This window comes from Drosophila subobscura, chromosome U (assembly GCF_008121235.1).
Source record: "Drosophila subobscura isolate 14011-0131.10 chromosome U, UCBerk_Dsub_1.0, whole genome shotgun sequence".
Taxonomy (NCBI): domain Eukaryota; kingdom Metazoa; phylum Arthropoda; class Insecta; order Diptera; family Drosophilidae; genus Drosophila; species Drosophila subobscura.
The window spans coordinates 25,760,313-25,778,964 of NC_048534.1; the positions used below are offsets into that span (position 1 = coordinate 25,760,313).

Genomic DNA, 18,652 nt, shown 5'->3' on the forward strand with positions numbered 1-18,652 from the left:
ATTGGGTAGCACACAATTCGGAATGGAGATTAAAATAATATTTGTTAGTGGAATATGTTAGTAAATGAATATTCTTAACTAATTACGATGGACGCTGACGTCAATCGAAACGGGCAAAGGAAATTCACTTTTGCCTATTTTAAGTCGATTTCCTTGGAATTTCCGCTTCAATGAAAATTGACAAGGCCCCTACCTTGATTATAAATTGCTTGCCATGGATGGAAATCAGGGGAAGTTGGAAGGGAATCGGTAAAGTAAGGGGATTGAAAGGATATTTCACTAAATTAAGCTAATTGGCCACTTTGAACGTCGAATGATGACACATTTAGTGAACCAAAGACCAGGAATAGAAAAGCAATTTGGGCGGGGAGGAAATGTTTTCTCGAGTGGCAAGTTGTGGATACAATTAGACAGGAAAATAAATGAAAATTGTCAAGTTTATTGATTGGTAACTTTAAAGAAAAGTGGGTTCGACATAAAAGCAAATAAAATGTAACCTAAAAGCGAAGGACTCGACTTGTATTCTCTTAGCCATTTGCCACTCATTACAGCCCATAACAAGGACAACAACGAAAATGTTTGAGTGGTCACAAGATAATTACAAATCAATAAAAAAAGGAAAGAAAAAACACTAAGCCCAGAGACAGTAGCAAAGCAACAGGAAAACAAAAAGAGAGAGGGGAGACAGTGTCTCTCTGTGAAGGAAGGAAAAGACTCTCCTCTCTCTCTATGACGCACAAAAATAAAAGAAGAACTTCATTACGGAAATGAGAGAAAATTAGATAATTATCTCCAGTTAGCAGCGGACCAAGGGTGGGTTGTGGGTTGGGGGTATGGGCATGTGGGAAGATGTGTGGCATGTGACACAACTTTGATGAATTATTAACTCTGGCCAACACAGAGAGCGGGCGGAGGCGCTTCTTTCATCATTGAGTGGCGCCATCAGCAGATGGAACTTGTTGCCTTAATCGCAGCATTTGATGCTCTCTCTTAAGTGTAGGAACTGGACTCTCTTTTTGGTCACAAAACTTACAGAGCAGAGCGGCCGTGTTTGTCAGTTGTGCACTGCCCGGCGATGAGGCAGCGGCAGCGGCTGCTGCGGCATTTGTTAGACTTGGCTGCGTCATGGCCGCAATGGCCGCCAAATTTTGTACAGTCATCGGTGTCAAGAGTCCAGCGGCAGCGGCAGCAGCTGCACTATCCTGATTTGAATTATTTTGCTGGGCATTCAGGCCAGTGAGGGCTGCATATAAGAAAAGGAGAATATTGCTTAATAGTCCCATGCAAATGGCCACTCTGCTTACCTTGCAGCAGCTGCTGTTGCAGTCCCACGGCCTGCAACTGTTGCAACAGTTGAATAGAGGCCGGTGTTAGGGCATCGGCGCCCAGCACTGGCGATTGCTGTTGCGGTGGGTTTGGCAGTATCGGTGTGGAGACACTCTGAGCCGTCTGTCCTAGCGGTATATTGATATTGCTGGCCAAATTCCACAGATTCGCTTGGATTTGCTGTATCTTCTTTTGTTCCTTTTCCTTTTGGGTATCGGCAAACTTGACGACCAGAGGCGATGTGCAGCCCTCCATGATTTTGTTTTGGCTTAGAGTCTGCAGGGGGGAAAAAAGCAAATTTTAAGATTTTATAGCAACAATTTATGCCTATAACTTACCACTTTAATGGCCGAAATGGCAGCGTGTTTGGTGGCGAATGTGACAAAGGCACAACCCTTGCTCTGTCCGTTCTGATCTCTCAATACGGTGCACTCCTCAATGTTGCCGTGAACCTCAAATAGTTTACGCACGTCGTTCTCGTTCAACTTCTTGTTTAGCATGCCCACAAACAGTTTGCGTTCTGTAACAAGATACAACAAGAAAATATAGTTAGTAATCTGTACTAGACCTTGGCCTTGGTAAATTAATAGCGCCGTGAAAAAATCTTGCCTTAACCGCATCAAAAGGTAATCCAATAACCAGGCTCACCTTGCCCACAGTCAAGTGGGTTAGGGCCAGTGGTTCCGTTCGGGCTGGGGTCTGGTGTTTGGGCTGGGGTCTAGGTCTAGGTCTGGGCGGGTGACTATCTCTATCTCTGGTTGCTCTGCGCTTGGCCAGGCCAGGCTTAGTTAATTTTACCATTTTCAATGCTCAATTAATTTTACATAAATTAAAACTCTCGCTCCCAAAATGGAATGCACTAGACTGGTCTGGACTCGATAACTAATTGGCAGGCATTTAACATTTCGCCAAATATTTGCGCTCTCTCTCCTGCCCCAGGCGCATGCCAGAAAAGGGCTCTACAGGCAACGAGGGGGTCGGGCTCTACTAATTTATTTGCACAAACACGCAAAATGCGCTCTGCACAAATTAATTGTTATCGAATGTGCAATTGGTTGTGAATGTTTTTTTTAATTAGCGCCGGAATTTTGTTTTGTGCGGGTTGATCGGTTTGGTTCAATGGGTTTTCTATCTTTTAACTAAACTAAATTGGAAATCAATTGGCTTAAACACATTTTAAAGTGCCAGCGATGAAGGGAGGGCTTAAAATGTTGAACTAAATTGAATGAACAACGCACAAATATTTTGTATTAATTTTGGAACCCTGTGTGCATTTTTTTTTAGCAGTTATAATGATGGTCAAATGGTACACTGAAGGATGAAAATATTCATACAGGTTTATGGAATGGATTTTCTACATTATTTTTCATTAATAAAAAATTCAATAATTGTTATGTGGAAGAGTAGATATGTACATTAAAATAAAGTACAAATGTACGTCTCGTATCGTAAGATTATTCTTAGTTTATTTTCATCCCATTTGTTTGTGTGTGAATTCAAGATTATTCTGCTTGGTAGATTTTCTGCTAAAAGTGCTTAATTTCCGCCTTGTCTTCGCACCTTTTCTGTACGCAATTATGAGTTGGCGGGAGAGAGTATTGTGTATTGAGAGAGTAGCGGAGATCATAGAAGCGAAGAAGCGATAAGAACTCTGGCTGTGGTCGCTGGTAAGCTTGGGTGCAAGACAGAGAGGCATTGCTTTCTGTTGTTGCACTCGTCTAGAAGAGAGTGTGCTTCTTGAGAGAGAACCTATCCCACCCCAGAGTGGATCATGCAAGCAAGAACATATGTATGTACATATGTATGTACATATATGTACATGCACTCTGCTTGGTGTTGCTGTGTGGGAATGAGAGGCAAATTTCGGTACCTGCTTTGTGTTGTGTAAACATATGGCATGGAAAGAGAAAAGGTTTAGCAGTGGCTTGAAAGTTAGCTGCGAGTTTTTGGTTTGTCCGTTTTGATCTTGAATTTCGTAGCACACACACACACACCTAAAATTCTGTTATTTGCGTTGCTCAATGTAAAGGGAAAATAACAATGGAATAAGAGAACCTGATAAATTTGAACATAAATACAAATTATGTTTCTATACTTTTCGTCCCATAATTCCAGCTTATTCTCGTCTGTCTCTCTCTCTGTCTCTCTTGCCCACATAGATAAGCAGCCCAATTAATTTTTCTGGTAATTTCTACTGCATTTTCGGACAATATCAACACAAAAAACATCGCCTAAAATTACATTGTTTGAAACTATTATTATTTTATTGCTTCAATAAACGGGAAACTTTTAGCCAACTGCAAATGATGTGTTTTATGTGCACTTTGAACCCATCCGCTGCACGCCCTGCATACACAGTTCATTCGTGGCGCGGGAAAATCTGTTTTTGGATATCAATTAAAATTATAATTAAGCTGCTTATGGTTATAAAATTGATTTTTAGTAGCCATTTCTGGTCATTGACTCGCAAAAATATTAAATTTATATTTTGCTCACTTTAAAATAATGTTGATTTGAGGCTGATTGTGAAATGGTTTTTATATTCTCTTGGAGTAACCACAAGAAATGTTAAAATTCAGCTTAATGGGAAAAGAGGGGATTCCTAATGATGGCAGCACCCCTCACCACACTGCAGCACTTGCCACATTTTGCCACATCAATGTGCTGCAATGCGGCTACCATGCCAAGCACTCTCAACGTGCTCCCGCTATCCAATTGCCATTCCGAGTGCTGCTGTTACTGCAGCTGCATCATCATCATCATCCTGGAACGTTCTCAAATGCAAAACCGACGCCTGCAGTGGCGCTACACCCACAAAGAAGAAGCAGCAACCGCCCACAGCAGAGCACAGTTATTATTATTATGATTATCGCAAACTGCAACGGGCACAGGCAGCGGCAATGGCAACGCCAACGACATCAACTAACTGCACTTGAGCTATATTATCATAATCCCCGCAGCAGAAATTGCGCACAGTCAGCAGACGCAGCAGCCGCATCAGCCATTTGAGTCCCACTGCCAGTTCCCTCCTCTCTCTCTCTCTCTCTCTCTCTCTCTATCCCTCCATCAACAGATAGGGAATTTTAAAATTCATTGAATTCAATGCTCAGCTGGGTTGTGTGTGGTGGCTGAATGCCAATACTTTGGACCGTCACAAAACCCTCACTGTATCCATTCAAAAAAAAAGTAAAAATGGAACCTCAAAGTAAGAAAAACAAACAGGACGACTTTTCCCACCAACTGTGAAGACTTTGGCTGTGTGACGCTGTGGTGAGAACTCATCAGTTCAGATCATCTACAAATTAAATGAGCTTCTTCAATGCTCCTTCGGTTCGTAGGAGTAAGACTGTCATAAACATACATACATATGTATCTTAATTGGTCGAAACAGTGCTCTATATAAAGATGCTTTATATTAAGTTGTATTTGTATACAAAGAATTAAAAGAAATTGTGTGCGTAATCAGTAGCTAAAATAATCATATCTACTAGATGGCAGCAGCTTTAAATTATTGGTAAATGCAGAGAACTTGTTCAGTTTTTCTTCAGGTTTATTTCTTATATTTAATGGATCAGCCATAGTCTTAAGAGACTTAATAGTATTAAGACTTCAGATTCACATCCTAAACACTTGACACTTGAGTCTTGACATTTCGAGAATAAAAATTCCTCATTTAATCTGAGTAGCCGACGAATTTTAACTTTGTTAATTTCTTTTGCATTTTTCTCCAATTTAAGCATCAGCCCTACTCTTCCACTCAACCTCTACTATCCATAATCCCCATTAAGTGTTAGCCCATAAAGAATTTGTTTTAGAATATTCACTAACATTTCTTTCACAAATTTTCTCAAGGAATAACTCTTTTATTTTTTAACTACCAGATCCAGTCCCTCGCACATCTTGAGCGCCATTCAATTTAAAGTTGAATTCCTTCCCTAAGGCTGGCGGGGAAAACTTTGCCTTTAAGTCCGTTAGTTAGTTTTAAATTATTAATATTGCCAGGAGTCGAGAGTCCAGTCCCAGCCGTTGTAGTAGTAGCTCTTTCTACCACCATAAATATGCATCCACTGGGTTTCCAAGAGGTAGTCAGTCCAGCCGTTGGATGCAAGATGCCGGAAGCTGAATGGAAACTGGAGGAGTCAGTGAGCCGGATACGGGGAAGGTAATGCATCTAATCTGCTTCTAGTGGCGCACATTAAGTGTTGCCACGCTTTCGACTTTAATTTGAAAATATAAAGCAGCCAAAGAGGGGAGGGAAGTGCGAGGAGCGACTAAAGTGCGGGCCACTTCTGCCAGCAACCTACATCCACCCATTCACGACTCTTTTTTTCATCTTTTTTGTTGCCTCCGTCGCTAGCCATTTTTGCATGCAACTCAACGTAACCGAGCGGCCAGGCCCAAACCAGGACCAGCAGCTGGACCAGAAAAAGGAGCACCACCCAGCGGAAACATCTAACTCCAAACCGAATCCAAATGCACAGCGACTTCAATGTTCGGGGAAATGCGTTCTATACTCTACCTCCCTCTTCACTCATCCTAGTCAGCGGATAGGGTAAGAAGGACAGTAAACGACTAAGGGATACCCTACGCTGGTAAGGCACAACTAATCTAAACTTTCAAACAGCTCAAAGGCTAATTGCAGAGAAGACTTCTGGCTATAATTATGTCTTGAAAGAGAATATAAATGTGGAAGTAAATACTCAGTATTGTTCTGGGCTATCTATACGTTTTAGTAACAGAGCAAGCAGAGCTTCTCATGAGCACTTCAACAGAAAGGGTAAATAACGCTCTCTCTCTCCCAGTGTTGCCATGGCAATTTTCAATATTTTAGCAGAAAATACTAACTTGTTCGCTTTTAAGCGACGTAAATGCCTACAATTTTTAGTTTGTATTTTTTAATATTTAATTTTTAATTTGCATTGTTTATATATATTGCTTTTTTATATCATTTTACATGTATAACTATTAAATTTTCAATAATTTTCCCACCCGGACATGCCCTTACCTAAGCTTGTAAAAAAAATAAAATTAACTGGCAAAGCAAAGTGCATTAAAACGGGTCATGTTTGCCACCATATCAACCGGGTGTTCCACCCCCTCGCACATCGTAATTCACCTGCACCCCGCTCTCACTCACACTGCGCTTAGCTAATGTATGTCACAAATATGAGCAGGCGCGTACGCAATGCCACGGATGGATGGACTTGCCTTGGTTGGATGGCCTCTCCCTCTCCGCCACTCTCTCTGCCTTCATCTGCCACCTAATCACTTCTCCACCTGGCTGCCCTCGGCCGCCACCACTTTGCATGCATCGCTGCGTGTTTGGCATATTTAACAAATTTTCGCAAAAATAATGTAACTCTCCCGCTATCGCCCCATGTTGAACGAACTCTCGCTCGTTGTCGTTGTTTTCGGGGTGCTGCGGTTGTTTTCATCACCGCACATGTGGAATGGTCAGAAGAAGAGGGTACAGAGTGAGTGGCAAAATCTAATCAAGCGCTGCGGCAATGGCCACACCATGGTCTACACATTATCCATGGTCTCCCTCTCTTCTGCAAAGCCACACAGCAAAACGCTTTTCAATAAGCCAACAACAACACACACCCAGATGAGAAAGGAAAGTCCCTGCCAACTAAACGCAATTTAACCTTATTGAAAATGCCCAAAAGGACATGCAGCACCCAAAGGGCTTAGCAAGGATAATAATAGAAGAATATATAGGGGACATTTCATGCGGTATAGATCTGCCAATGAAGCTGGTTTAGACAGCGTATTGGAAGTTGTTTCTGTACAGATATTTATACATATGTATTTATATGTGCATTTTTGGGTAGATCTATAAATATATTACCATGACGAGCCTCACTAGGGTACAGAAAGCGGTGAAGAGAGCGTAGAAAAGAATGAGAGAGAATTGAATCTCTCTCTTAAGTAGTTACCAGACATTAAAACCCACCCTTAATAGCTAAGCTACGCTGTGGGAGAGATAACTTTAAACTATCCCTACGCTAGAAAATTATTAGATACAAATACATAAAAAAAACTGCTCCTCTCCCGATTGCTAATCAGAAACATTTTTTATTCCCCTCCTCCCAAAAAAAAAAGTATACCTTCACTGCCATTTTTCGCTCTTTTTTCTCTCTTCTCTTAAAGCCAGCAAGGAGCTGAGAGATATTCTAACCGAATATACGAGCAGCACTCGCATATGCCTAATGAAATTTTTCGGTTGCTTGCCACAGCACCAACCCCACGCCACACGAAGCGGCGAATCCGGATCCCATTGGAATGCATTATTAAATTTAATTTCGAGCTGCCAGGGGTTGTCGAAAAAATGATGGCAAATACTTTTGTGCTTGTATAAAATTTAAATTTTAATCGCCGTGGAGCCGGGGAGCTCTGGAAAATGTTCTTTGACTGCAGGTCTTTGCAGTATTTTTTGCTTCCATTTTTTTGGTGGGGAGACTCGATCTGCTGTTTCGACCTGCCCCATTGAGTGGGCGTAAAGGCTCAAGATTTGTAAATTTCAAAGCGATGAAATATGGTTAAAGGAGCGCTGTACAACATTAATGTTTTTCAGCAACTAAATCCTAAAAAACATTCCAAATCATGGCCTTTCTTTGTTCACCTCAAACCCCAGTCAAATTTATAAAAAAATCTAATTTCTATCTAGCATTAAAATGAATATAAAATAAAGACCGTGATAAAAAAAAATCTTTGCGCTCTAATGTGCATTTTATATGTATTTTATGTTTGCTCAAGTCGGACCCCAATAGTATTTTCTGACCCAACACCCCCAGCCCCCACTGCATCGCGCTCAACAAAAGCTACCGCTTTCCAAGGTTCGACTCTCAACTTTCCAATGACATCTTTTGTTTACAATTTTGATTTTTTTATACCCGGTACTCGAAGGTATAGGGTATATTGTATTTGTGTGGAAAAAAATGTAACTCACAGAAGGAAGCGTTCCCCACAAATTTTGCATCCAGATATGTTCTCACTGCTACAAGTGTATTTCAAAATTTCGCATTTTATGTAAGTATTCCCAAGCCATAATAATTTTCTGACGATATTTTAATTAAATATTTCACCCTTGCATCACTCTTCTACGTGACGTACTCTTTCTTACTCTCTCTCACGGAGCAGCTTGGCAGGTAATTAAAAAATAGAAGATAGAATATTTAAAGAATATGTATTAACAATGTATTGAAATTAAAACAAAATTGACAGCATTTACAATAAATACATTTATTTGTCTTAAAGAAAGGGCATCTAAAACACATCCTACTCTTACTACATAGTTTTTTCTATCATTTTTTTCTCTCTCTCTGTCTTCCCTGCCATGCCCTTTAACCACATTTTTGGCGCCTTTCCCCTCAGACTTCAGCATTCACTTTTCTTCGTATTCTCCCTTCGTACTTTTTTGTGGATTGCATAAACGAAATTTACATTTTAATTGCATTGAAAATTGCGTTGCTTTGTTTTTAATATATTTCCTTACCGCCTAAAAATATTGAATTTCAAATGGGAGTTGAAGAACTGAAGAGCTGAGGAATAACAAGGATTATGTTCGAAGGATGCATATATATCAAATATAATTGCACACAAAAAAGAAAAGAAAAAGAGGAACTTTGGCGAATAAATTTCCATTACGAACGAGAAACGTTTTCGGGTCCCTCCAACTAAAAAGGAAATAAATTCCAACACCCCTCAATAAAAAGGGCCAGCGAAGAATGGGCACAAAGGACGAAACCAATTTCAACAAAACTTGCGGCTCATTTATCAACTCTCTGTAACGAAGCGGGGTGGAGCTGGGTGGATGGACAATAGTTCGTACAGGTTAATAAATCGATATGACATGGAAAGCCACAAAAATATCCTTTAGCAGCAAGCCAATAAAATGAGACACACAAAAACACACAGCAAAAAAATATTAAGGACGTAGCAACTACAAGAGAGAAACATAAATTTTCATGTTGAGGCAATAAAAAGGACATGTTTTTTTTTGCAGATATTCACATGTCCAACCTACAACAACAACAACATAATCAAGAGCATAAAAATAAGGCCTAGAGAGAGTCCTTTGAAATTTATTTGCATTTTTACACACACATTTTGGGGGTCAGCGAAGGACACGTCAAGCGAGCAAAGCTTGCCAGGAAAATATGAATGGATGTCCATTGTGGAGCTCCCTTTTCCTACATAGGGTTAAAAGTTTTTGATTTGAACAATGCACATGTGTGTGTGGGTGTTGTGCTGTGGGGTGTAACTGTGATAATGGGTTTCTGTGTCGAAGCAACTTCCAACTTCCTTTATTGTATTTTATGGTCCTATCGCTCCCTTTTTTTCCCCTTTTTTTATGATGTTTTGCTTTTATTTTTTTTTTTTTTTTTTGGTCTGTGTACATAAGTAGTTTCAGTTTGATTATGATAATAGTACTCGTATCTGCACGAGGTTAGGGCGGGGCACTGCAGGGTTACAGGGTTAAGTCTGGGAGCATTAGTTTCATGGCGGTAAGGCAAGCAGTTTCTATCAATATTATATGTAAATTATGCAAATCCATTTTAGTGGCTCAACGGAGAGCATATCTTAAAGTAGATATAATAGAGAAACAAAGCAATTTAAATAGATTTTGTGGGTTTGTAAAATAAGAGAACGCTGAAGCTAAGCTTAAGAAAATATGATGTAGAAGTGATATATGGAGTGAAATTTTGAAGCGAGATTGCATGAAAATATATGAAAATATAAGCATAGAAAAGTAGCACTTTATTGAAAGAGAACAAAAGATTGCGCGAGACATTGTCTTCTTCAATAAATCCAACTGTTGGCACAAAATGCAAAAAAATGTTTGTACCTTTTAAGAGCTTACTCATCCAAAACAGACGCAAAACTAAAAAAGGTAACTGCTTTAAAATAACTATATTTTCGATTTTAGATTCCTTATTTCTAACATACATATACAGTTACAGTACTCTTTTCATTTTTAAATCTTTTTCTAAGTGTTAAACAATTTAAAATAAAAAATTTCCTTTAGCAATCTCAACAAATTTCTTCAAATTAGGGCCAACATTTTGGCATGGAAAACTGTCACGCAGTTGGACATACCGTCATTCATTCGGTTGTACATGCAGCCAGTTAGTCAGGGAGCGAATCAGTCAAGAGAGTGAGTCAGTCAGTCATACAGTTGGACATTCAGTACGTCAGTCAGAGAGTGAGTCAGTCAGTTATGACGAGAATGAGTCAGTCAGTCAGTTGGCTTGGCAATCATTCAGTCAGTCCGTTGAGTGTCACTCAAACCCACAGCTAGCAACCAGACACAGCCAGTCGGACAGGCAAGTTGTGGGTACTGTATTTTCAACCCATAGTGTGCCACGAGTGCCAAGGTCTTGTCAGAAAAGATGCTGCCTGTTCCCTGACCCCTGGAACCTCCTTTCCCAATGCAACTCAGAGGTTCGGCTCTCTTTCTCTCTCTCTCTATTTAGCCACAAGCAAAGTGTGAAGTATTTCCACCAAAAACCAATTCATTTGCATAAAATGGCAACTAGCCTCAGACACAGTAGGCAGCACCACCATTCTATGAAAACTAGGTGCAGGGCCAATGCCTCTCCGATTACAGAATTCCATGCCATGGTTATGCCATCAAGCCCTACAAATGGGTGTTGGACAGTGGAAGGAAGAGTCCTCTCCTACATCTCCTTCTATGTCGGTAAATGGCACAGCTCCTACCCAATGCATTAAGCAGAGGGGCAGACGCTGGCAAAAATAATTTCATGCGGGTCCAGTGTGTAGGCCAGGGTGGCCGGCCATAGGCAATGTGGCTTTTGTGGCCGGAAGGCAGGATGCAGGGTGCAGGATCAGTACAGTGCCATGGCCCTGGCCTCGGCTGCTGCATATTTTTTGGGTCAAAGCAATTAAAGGTTATAAATTCTCGCACTCTCTCCCTGGCAGGCGAAAAAGTACTATTTTTTCTCGTTTTTTTTAATATTCTATATGCCCCAGTCACGTGCAGGCACTGGACCTGGACACGTGGTTGCCCGACAGTTCATTTAACGTTTAATTTAGCAGAAAATTAAAGTCCAGTTAAAATTTGCATGGCAATTGGGCCCAGAGTAAGAGAGAGATTTATGGAGTAACAAATGATAGTTGCACGCCAAGGGTCTGCGGTGGGGTTAAGAGTGCAGGGTAGAGGTTTAATGAGAGCAAGATCAGTTCCATTGATATAGCGTTGATGAGCAGAGGAGGGGAACGGAGAAAAAAGATTTGAAGAGCTTACAAGAATCATTTGAATATCCTTCATGTTGTCATTTTGCTAACAAACTATTGACTGCTAAGCTACTGTGGAAAAAACTGCTAAGCTTATTTGTAATAGAGTTAGATAGTCAGCAAGACAAATTCCACTTCTTATTCTGTATAATTCCAATTAATTGAGGTCCCATAATTCTGTGTTTTATTGCCATAAATTTAGTAGCAAGTTTTTGGATATCAGGCAGGAAGACCGCCCTTTATAGCTAAGCTACTCTGGGAAATAATGGCTAGCAGTTACAGAATTTGTTTACAAAATATTTTCATTTTTTAATTTAAAATTCTGTAAAATTTTGGCAATTAAATCACGAATTGCATTTTGAAAGAGGAGCTCCCCCAAGATATGAGAATTTTGATTATTTACACGGCCCTCGAACAGAGAGTTCCGCGAACAGGCATATGTAAGTATGCAATAATTGCCTCAAAGTCTTTCAAATTCAAGCAGTTAAATCGCACTTATTGCTAAGCTACCCTGAAAGCGAATGGCTAAGCTACGCTGTGAAATAGAGAGTGAAAATAGCAGGACAGTCAGCTACGGGAAACTTTTTCTGCACATAACATTCGTTTCCTTCCAGCTTTCATTGTTTCCCTACAAATTCGCATGTCCATCAAAAGTTTTCATTCTGTTCTCTAAATCATACTATACTCATATCTTTGTAGCACTTTAATCCAACTCTTCTCACGTTGCTCTGCTCTACCCATTGCCCACACACACAAATTGTTCACACTTGAAGGAAATATAACACAAACACACACTGCCGGCTGCACAGAGCACACACTCACCCCTCTGCAAACACACACACTAAAGGAAAATTAAGTGTAAAATATCAATTTTAACTTTTCTCATATCTCATTCCTTTTTTTTTCGGTAGCCTTATATGGTTGGTCGCTTGTATTAAACAGGAAAAAATGTGTCAGGGCGGTCACACAGCCAACTTCAACTCAACCGAAGGATACAACAATTTTTGCAGCAACCTGTATCTCTCTCTTTCCTCTCTCACTCTCCATGCGCGTTAATAATGTTGAATCTCAAGTGTAAATTTGTGGCCCAGTGATGACTGCGTGGAGGTCTGCTCTGGACATTTCCAGGTGATATAAAAGCCTCCAAACAAGGTTTTAAATATGTTTGCCAGCTGCTGCTGCCTTCTGCTGCTGTGTTTTATTTTCCACTGCTTTTCCGCTTTTCGGTTTGGGCAGCCAACAGATAATGAAATGAAGAGCCGGCAATTGTGTGTGTGGGAGTAAAAAAAAATGATGTCTATGCAATTGACATTAAAGTTTCAAAAGAGACTGAAAGTTTTTGAAAGCAATTTTAGCAGAGATGCAGCTCCAGGAATCTAAAGACTTTTTTGTATTTTAAAGACTTTTGCTACATTTTTCCCACTCTTCTCTCCCATTTTCTCCCATCTTTAAGTCACACTCCCAAGATCTTAAATCCCTTGAAGCGCTAGCTTAAATTCTACAATCCGCCTTTCAGCAATCTTGCCACGTTTCGCATTTTTTTTTGGCAACAATAAAAAGGCGACTTCTGTCATGGGCAATTTGCTTAATGACAACTTTTTCTTGGCAATTTAATGTCTCTCCCTCGGTCTCAGTGCCTCTCTATCTGCACCCAATCCCAGGCCCAACAAACAATCCACCAACGAATGACGACGATGCGCGCCCAATAAATTGCTTTAATCACCCAATTTTAAAAGGCAGCCGTATGAGGTAGGCAGGCAGTCAGATGTCTCTGCAGATAGAGTCAGGCCAGGCCGTGAGATACATTGTAATGTGAATGTAAGGCAATTTGGTCAGCTGCCTTGAATGGGAGAGTCGAGAGAGTCCTCCGACAAGGTAGATAACACTCAACATCAACAGACCATCAAAAAGAGAAGGCCAGAGGAGGACGAGAACGAAAAGAAGGAGTAGAGGTCGCAGCCAGACAGCGTGCGACATATACGACAGGTGACTGAGCAACAACTGAAGCTGAGAATTGATAGAGATGGCACAGAAGTTGTAGATCTTTGTACACAGATTTGAGTTTAATAAATGTCTGTTTATGTGTCTATGCCACATGGAAATCTCGGTGTCGTACAAAATATGAAATAAAGACAGAAGTACATACATATGTATGTAAACACAGAGGTGTATTGGGTATACACACAAGTACAGAACAATACAGAAACTAATTTAAATACGTAGAGAAATGAGAGTAAGTTTCATTATACAAGAAAAAAATAAATTAGTGTTAAAGCCTCCCTGAATGCCCTACACCACATGGAACTTCAACGGCCTCATTCTAACATCTTAAACCCCCAATAACACCAACTCAATCCCCACAAGTCCTTCTTCCCGCAAAAACGCTCGAATCACGCGCCCATCTCTAGCAAAAACAAGCTGTAGAGCCACGCTGCAGAGCATGCCTCGAAGCAGTGCAAGCAGTTTACAGAGTCCACGGAGTGTTTAAGTGAAAGGTAGAGAGCAAGCAGGAAAGTGGAGTGGAAGTGGAGGTGGAGTATGTGGAGTACTCGTTACGACTCCTACCTGGCACCGAATACGGTGATGGATGCGACGATGGCAGCCAATATGCTGAATTTATTGGCGGATAGGATTTATGCGTGCCGTGCTGTGGCCTTCTTGGCCCCGTCGTGCCAGTGGCAATGGCAGAAGAGACTGACACGAACGCTGCTGCGGATGCTCCTGTTCCAGGCAATGACGATGTTGCTGATGGGTTGGTTGTGGAGTAGACTGGCAAGGACAATGCAGCTGCAATGTCGATATTATTGGATAAATTCCCAATTACTGACGATAATTGACTGGCGCTGGCGTGGCTGTTGATGATGGCTACATTCTCAGGTTCCGATGAGTCTTCTCGTGGGTTGTATGTCTCTCCGTCTGCTGTGGCTGCTGCTGTTTCATCTGTTACTGGTTCAGCGACAAATACTTCTGCTGCCCCTCCTTCGCCTTCGGTTGCTGTTTTTTGGCTATTTACGAAACCGATTTCAGCTGAATTATTTATCATGTCAGATGATGTTGATGATGACAACGACGAAGAGAGAATTCTTGAAAATATTTCACACTTATGCACACAAACACTCAACACACACACCCACAAAGAGAGAACACACACACACAGAGAGATAGAGAAAAAAAAGAGAGCGTTAAAAAACAGAAACCAGAATCGATCGATTTTGAGTGGAAGTGGAAAATTCAATAAAAAAATCAAAATATTAAACACGACGAATAATACGAAGAATTCAATTATCATCCAGTTAACACTTTCTCAGTCGCTTTTGTAGATGTTTTTATTTTAATTTTGATAATTTTGTATCATTTTTAATTATTTCTCTTTTGTGTCTTTTTGGTTTACTCATTTTTTTTAGCCACGCACAATTAAATAAATATTAAAATTTGTTTTAACGTTTAACGTACAACAATCAAATAGATATACGAATATGTAAAACAAATGGTTATATTTTATAGACAATCAAGTATTGTGAGTTTTTTTCTTTAGGTTCTCGCACTTTCAGTGTGTGATTTTCTGTTGCAATTTCTATCAATTGTCTCGCGCATCGAGCAGAGTTCGTTCCGATCCCTGTGATGGCAAATGATGGCGGTTCCATTGCTGTTCTCTGCTTTTATAGTTCCTTCAATTGAATCTACTAATTATAGTTAAACAAAGAATAGATCGAGAGATCGTATCATAGCGTTACGTCGCTAAGGCATGCGATGCGGCATTTACTTGATTGGGCGGAGGTTTTAGTTGATTTTTTTTTTGGTGCAGGAGGTTTAAATGTTTTGCTCTTTTACAGGGTGGCTTATCGCTGGCCAATGCTGAAGTTTGTTCACAGAAATTACCGTTGAATATAGCTCAAATCAATGAGAGAAAAAAAAAACCATTCCAAATTCTATTACCTCCCATTCACATATGTATGTATGTTTGTACAATATATTGTTTAGGGCTACTAATGCTGCAGTTGGGTCAAGGAAAAAACCCTCAAATAAATCCCAAATAAGTACCCAAGAACAAGCCATACAAATTCCAATTAAAAGTATACAAATTCACCCAAAAATAAACCAAAACTCACTTTCTTGGTTTCTTTTTCTGCCAAACAATTGCCGTTTATGCACCCTGCCTGCAGTATGTTGTATTTTCCACTGTATTGCGCCGCGCCTCTTTGTCACTTCACTTTCACAGCCGGCGAACCATCGCCGATGTGATATGTCTCCTCCTCGCGTCGTTTTTCACGTTGATTTAAATAAATTCTTTTTCACTCAAAGTTTTTTTTTCTGCTGCCTTTGTTATGTATTTTCGATATTCGCGACGAGAAAATACGCGTATTGGCAAAACTTCGAATCACTAAAAATAAATTGACATCAATCAGAGGCAGACAGCGAGAGAGAGGGAGGCGACACCGATGGCAACTAATTAAGCAACGTCACACATGCAGCATCAATTACCGAAAAAAGAACAATGGGATACCAAAAACGAAGGAAGGATGGATCGAGGGATTCCAATTCCGAATTGTTTCATTTGGTATTTAAATACCAAACAATAGACACAAAAAATAAGAACAAATCCGAAGAGAAATTGGAATTCTAGCACGGAGGGGAGAAAATAAATCAAATACGTTGGGTGTCGTCGTCGATTCGAACTGATTGACGTCGAAGCTGCAACTAAGCGTTGGGCGCTGCCATGGACCGCAGAAATATCACATCGCATCCCCAACTCTGTGGATCGCTCACACATCTCTCCGTCTAGATTTCTCATCATCTTCACGTCTCGCGAGGAAATATTGTGATTCTCGTCTGCTGAAAAAACTTGTTTCCAAATGTCGTTTTGCTCTTTTGAGCTGTCTCTTAATGTGTCTCTAGTCTAGTTTACTTTTTTTATTCAGCTCTCACAATAAGTTGTGTGCAAATATTCTTGGCTCATTCGGGCCTCACCTTACCTCCCCATCTAGTGTTTATTGTTGATATTTTTTGTACGGTTGCTAATGAGCTAATTAACACATTTGGTTGTGCGCCTCTGCTCTGTCACAGTTTGTTGTTCACAAAAGAAGTTTGTCGCTGAGACGGGGCTCAGATGTGGACCTTTTTGGTAAATGGCAATGGAAGGCAAGGGAAAAGGCAGAGAGAATGGCTAGGGGAAAACGAAGAGGGTAACGTGGGTTTGTGTTCGAAAAAAAGGAAATATGGTGAGCAGAACCCATACAGCAGAAAGCCAAAATAGCAGAATCGTTAATAAATTAATATGCACTTGATTGCATCAAAATTGTTTCAATCGGAGCATTCTTAGAGCCAGAATTAATAAGAAAATATAAATATTTGAGTCTTTGAACAGCAGAATAAATACATAAATAAAACGATCAAATTTTTACGCCTTGGAGTTGACTATAACAGATCTTAGTGTCGCAATACGTTATACAAGATTCCCCATGGTTTTACATAGCAAATATATATAGAAAATAAAACATTCAAATATTCAAAAAAAATGCAATTAAACTTTGTTTTTACATGAAGGTAAACCCAAAAAAGACTACTAGTGAGTACACTTTTTTTCTAATTTTATTTCCATAAAAACTTCACATTGCATTGAAACTCTCCAATTGATTCTGGTACCCAACCCACACCTTAATATTGTATGTATATGTACATATACAATTTTTTTTGTGTTTACATTCCAGATGCAAACTTTCCCCTTTTCCATTGCATGTCCCTCACTTGACATCATCATGAGTCTTCATTGATTTCCACACATACACAAACAGATCGAAACCGAGAACAAGCGAGAAATGCAAATACGTATGTAATTTGCTCAAGGTTCTACCCTCCACAAAGTTTTTCTTTCCGTAATTTCTTGGCACATTTTGCATTTCAACGCCGCAAAGGAAGACCCGGCCCTCTGCCTGTGGTGCTGCTCTGTCCTGTTCCCTGCCCTGCCATATATAACGGCTAATTTGAATTTTTATCATGTTTACAAGCAAACAATACGTGCATCATCATCATCATCATATTCGTTGTAGTCGAAAGTAGAAGGGGAGCAGGCTACGGGCTTCTGCTTCTGTTGTTCATGTTGATGCCAGGGAAAACCTCGCACAACATTTGCATATCGATTTCATATGCAGTGAGCAAAAATTCATATGTTTTCGCGACTTTTTTACAACAGCAACAACAGCAACAAATAGGGAATCCTCTGCTGATTTTTCCTTGCTTCTGTTATGCTGCTTTGCCTGCTCTGCAAATGCAATCCACATAAATTTCTGTTGTCGTACTCCAAAAATTGTGTGGAATAAACATGAAGCTGCTCACTCCAAATGGTGTGCTGGAGAGACTCTCCAGTACTCTCTCATTTATTGGGATTACTCTCAAAATTATAAGAGTTATCCTACAGGAATCATATCATCATGGATCATATTTTCTCCCATATACACATCAAATTTTAACCACTTTCCTGTCGCATTTAAGTTTGCATTAAACCGAAAAGGAAATTGTAGATTACTTGCAAATTTAAGAAGGCAACCCCACCCCGCTAAACACCCTCCACTATCCATCTTGCCTGCAAATAGGAAACTTGACATCGCCTTTGGGTCTTCCTTCATTTTTGTACTCTTAGCTGTGGGGTCTCATTTGTTACCCTTTGCTGTGGGTGGGGAGCCCTGAAGCTCGTTGTCTGTTTGAAGTTTGCTTGCATGTAAATTGCTCTGATTACCACGTTGCAGTTTTCCCTCCCCCAACTCCCTCCATATTCACCATGTTCCTCCTTCCATTCGGTGACTCCTTTTTCTCACTTTTGCTTACTCATTTGATTTGCTTGCACATTTTACCGGAGCTCTGTTGTCTCTCTCGTCTTGCCTCTTATTTAACCTAATGCAAATCGCTGTTATTACTGTACTTATTTTCCCTTAGTTCTTTTCCGCTCCTTTTTTCCCCTTTGTTCCGTTTAAAACACTTGAAGTATTTATGTGCTACTTCTCCTCCTACTGCTGCTGTCAGCGATGAAGCTATGAAGTCGTAGAAGAAAGAGTGTCATACAATTTGAATT

The 18,652-nt window shown here is 40.2% G+C and overlaps 1 protein-coding gene and 1 long non-coding RNA gene across 4 annotated transcripts in view; both read right to left on the reverse strand.

Moving 5' to 3' along the window:
- Nucleotides 1-18,652, reverse strand: part of LOC117902669 (CUGBP Elav-like family member 2) — a 90,394-nt gene that overhangs the window by 13,715 nt on the left and 58,027 nt on the right. For 2 of the 3 annotated variants that reach the window (XM_034814199.1, XM_034814201.1), the window contains exons 5-7: nucleotides 1,665-1,846; nucleotides 1,305-1,602; nucleotides 1,034-1,243 (exon numbers count right to left, since the gene is read on the reverse strand). In XM_034814199.1, the coding sequence (XP_034670090.1) occupies nucleotides 1,034-1,243; nucleotides 1,305-1,602; nucleotides 1,665-1,846 (690 nt within the window). Of the gene's footprint in view, nucleotides 1-1,033; nucleotides 1,244-1,304; nucleotides 1,603-1,664; nucleotides 1,847-14,151; nucleotides 14,290-18,652 lie in introns of those variants that run through there. The other variant, XM_034814200.1, reaches the window with a different exon arrangement.
- Nucleotides 15,910-16,290, reverse strand: LOC117902673. Its single transcript, XR_004649418.1, has 2 exons — nucleotides 16,239-16,290; nucleotides 15,910-15,967 (listed from the first exon to the last, which is right to left on the reverse strand). It is a non-coding gene; the product is annotated as an uncharacterized LOC117902673 (long non-coding RNA).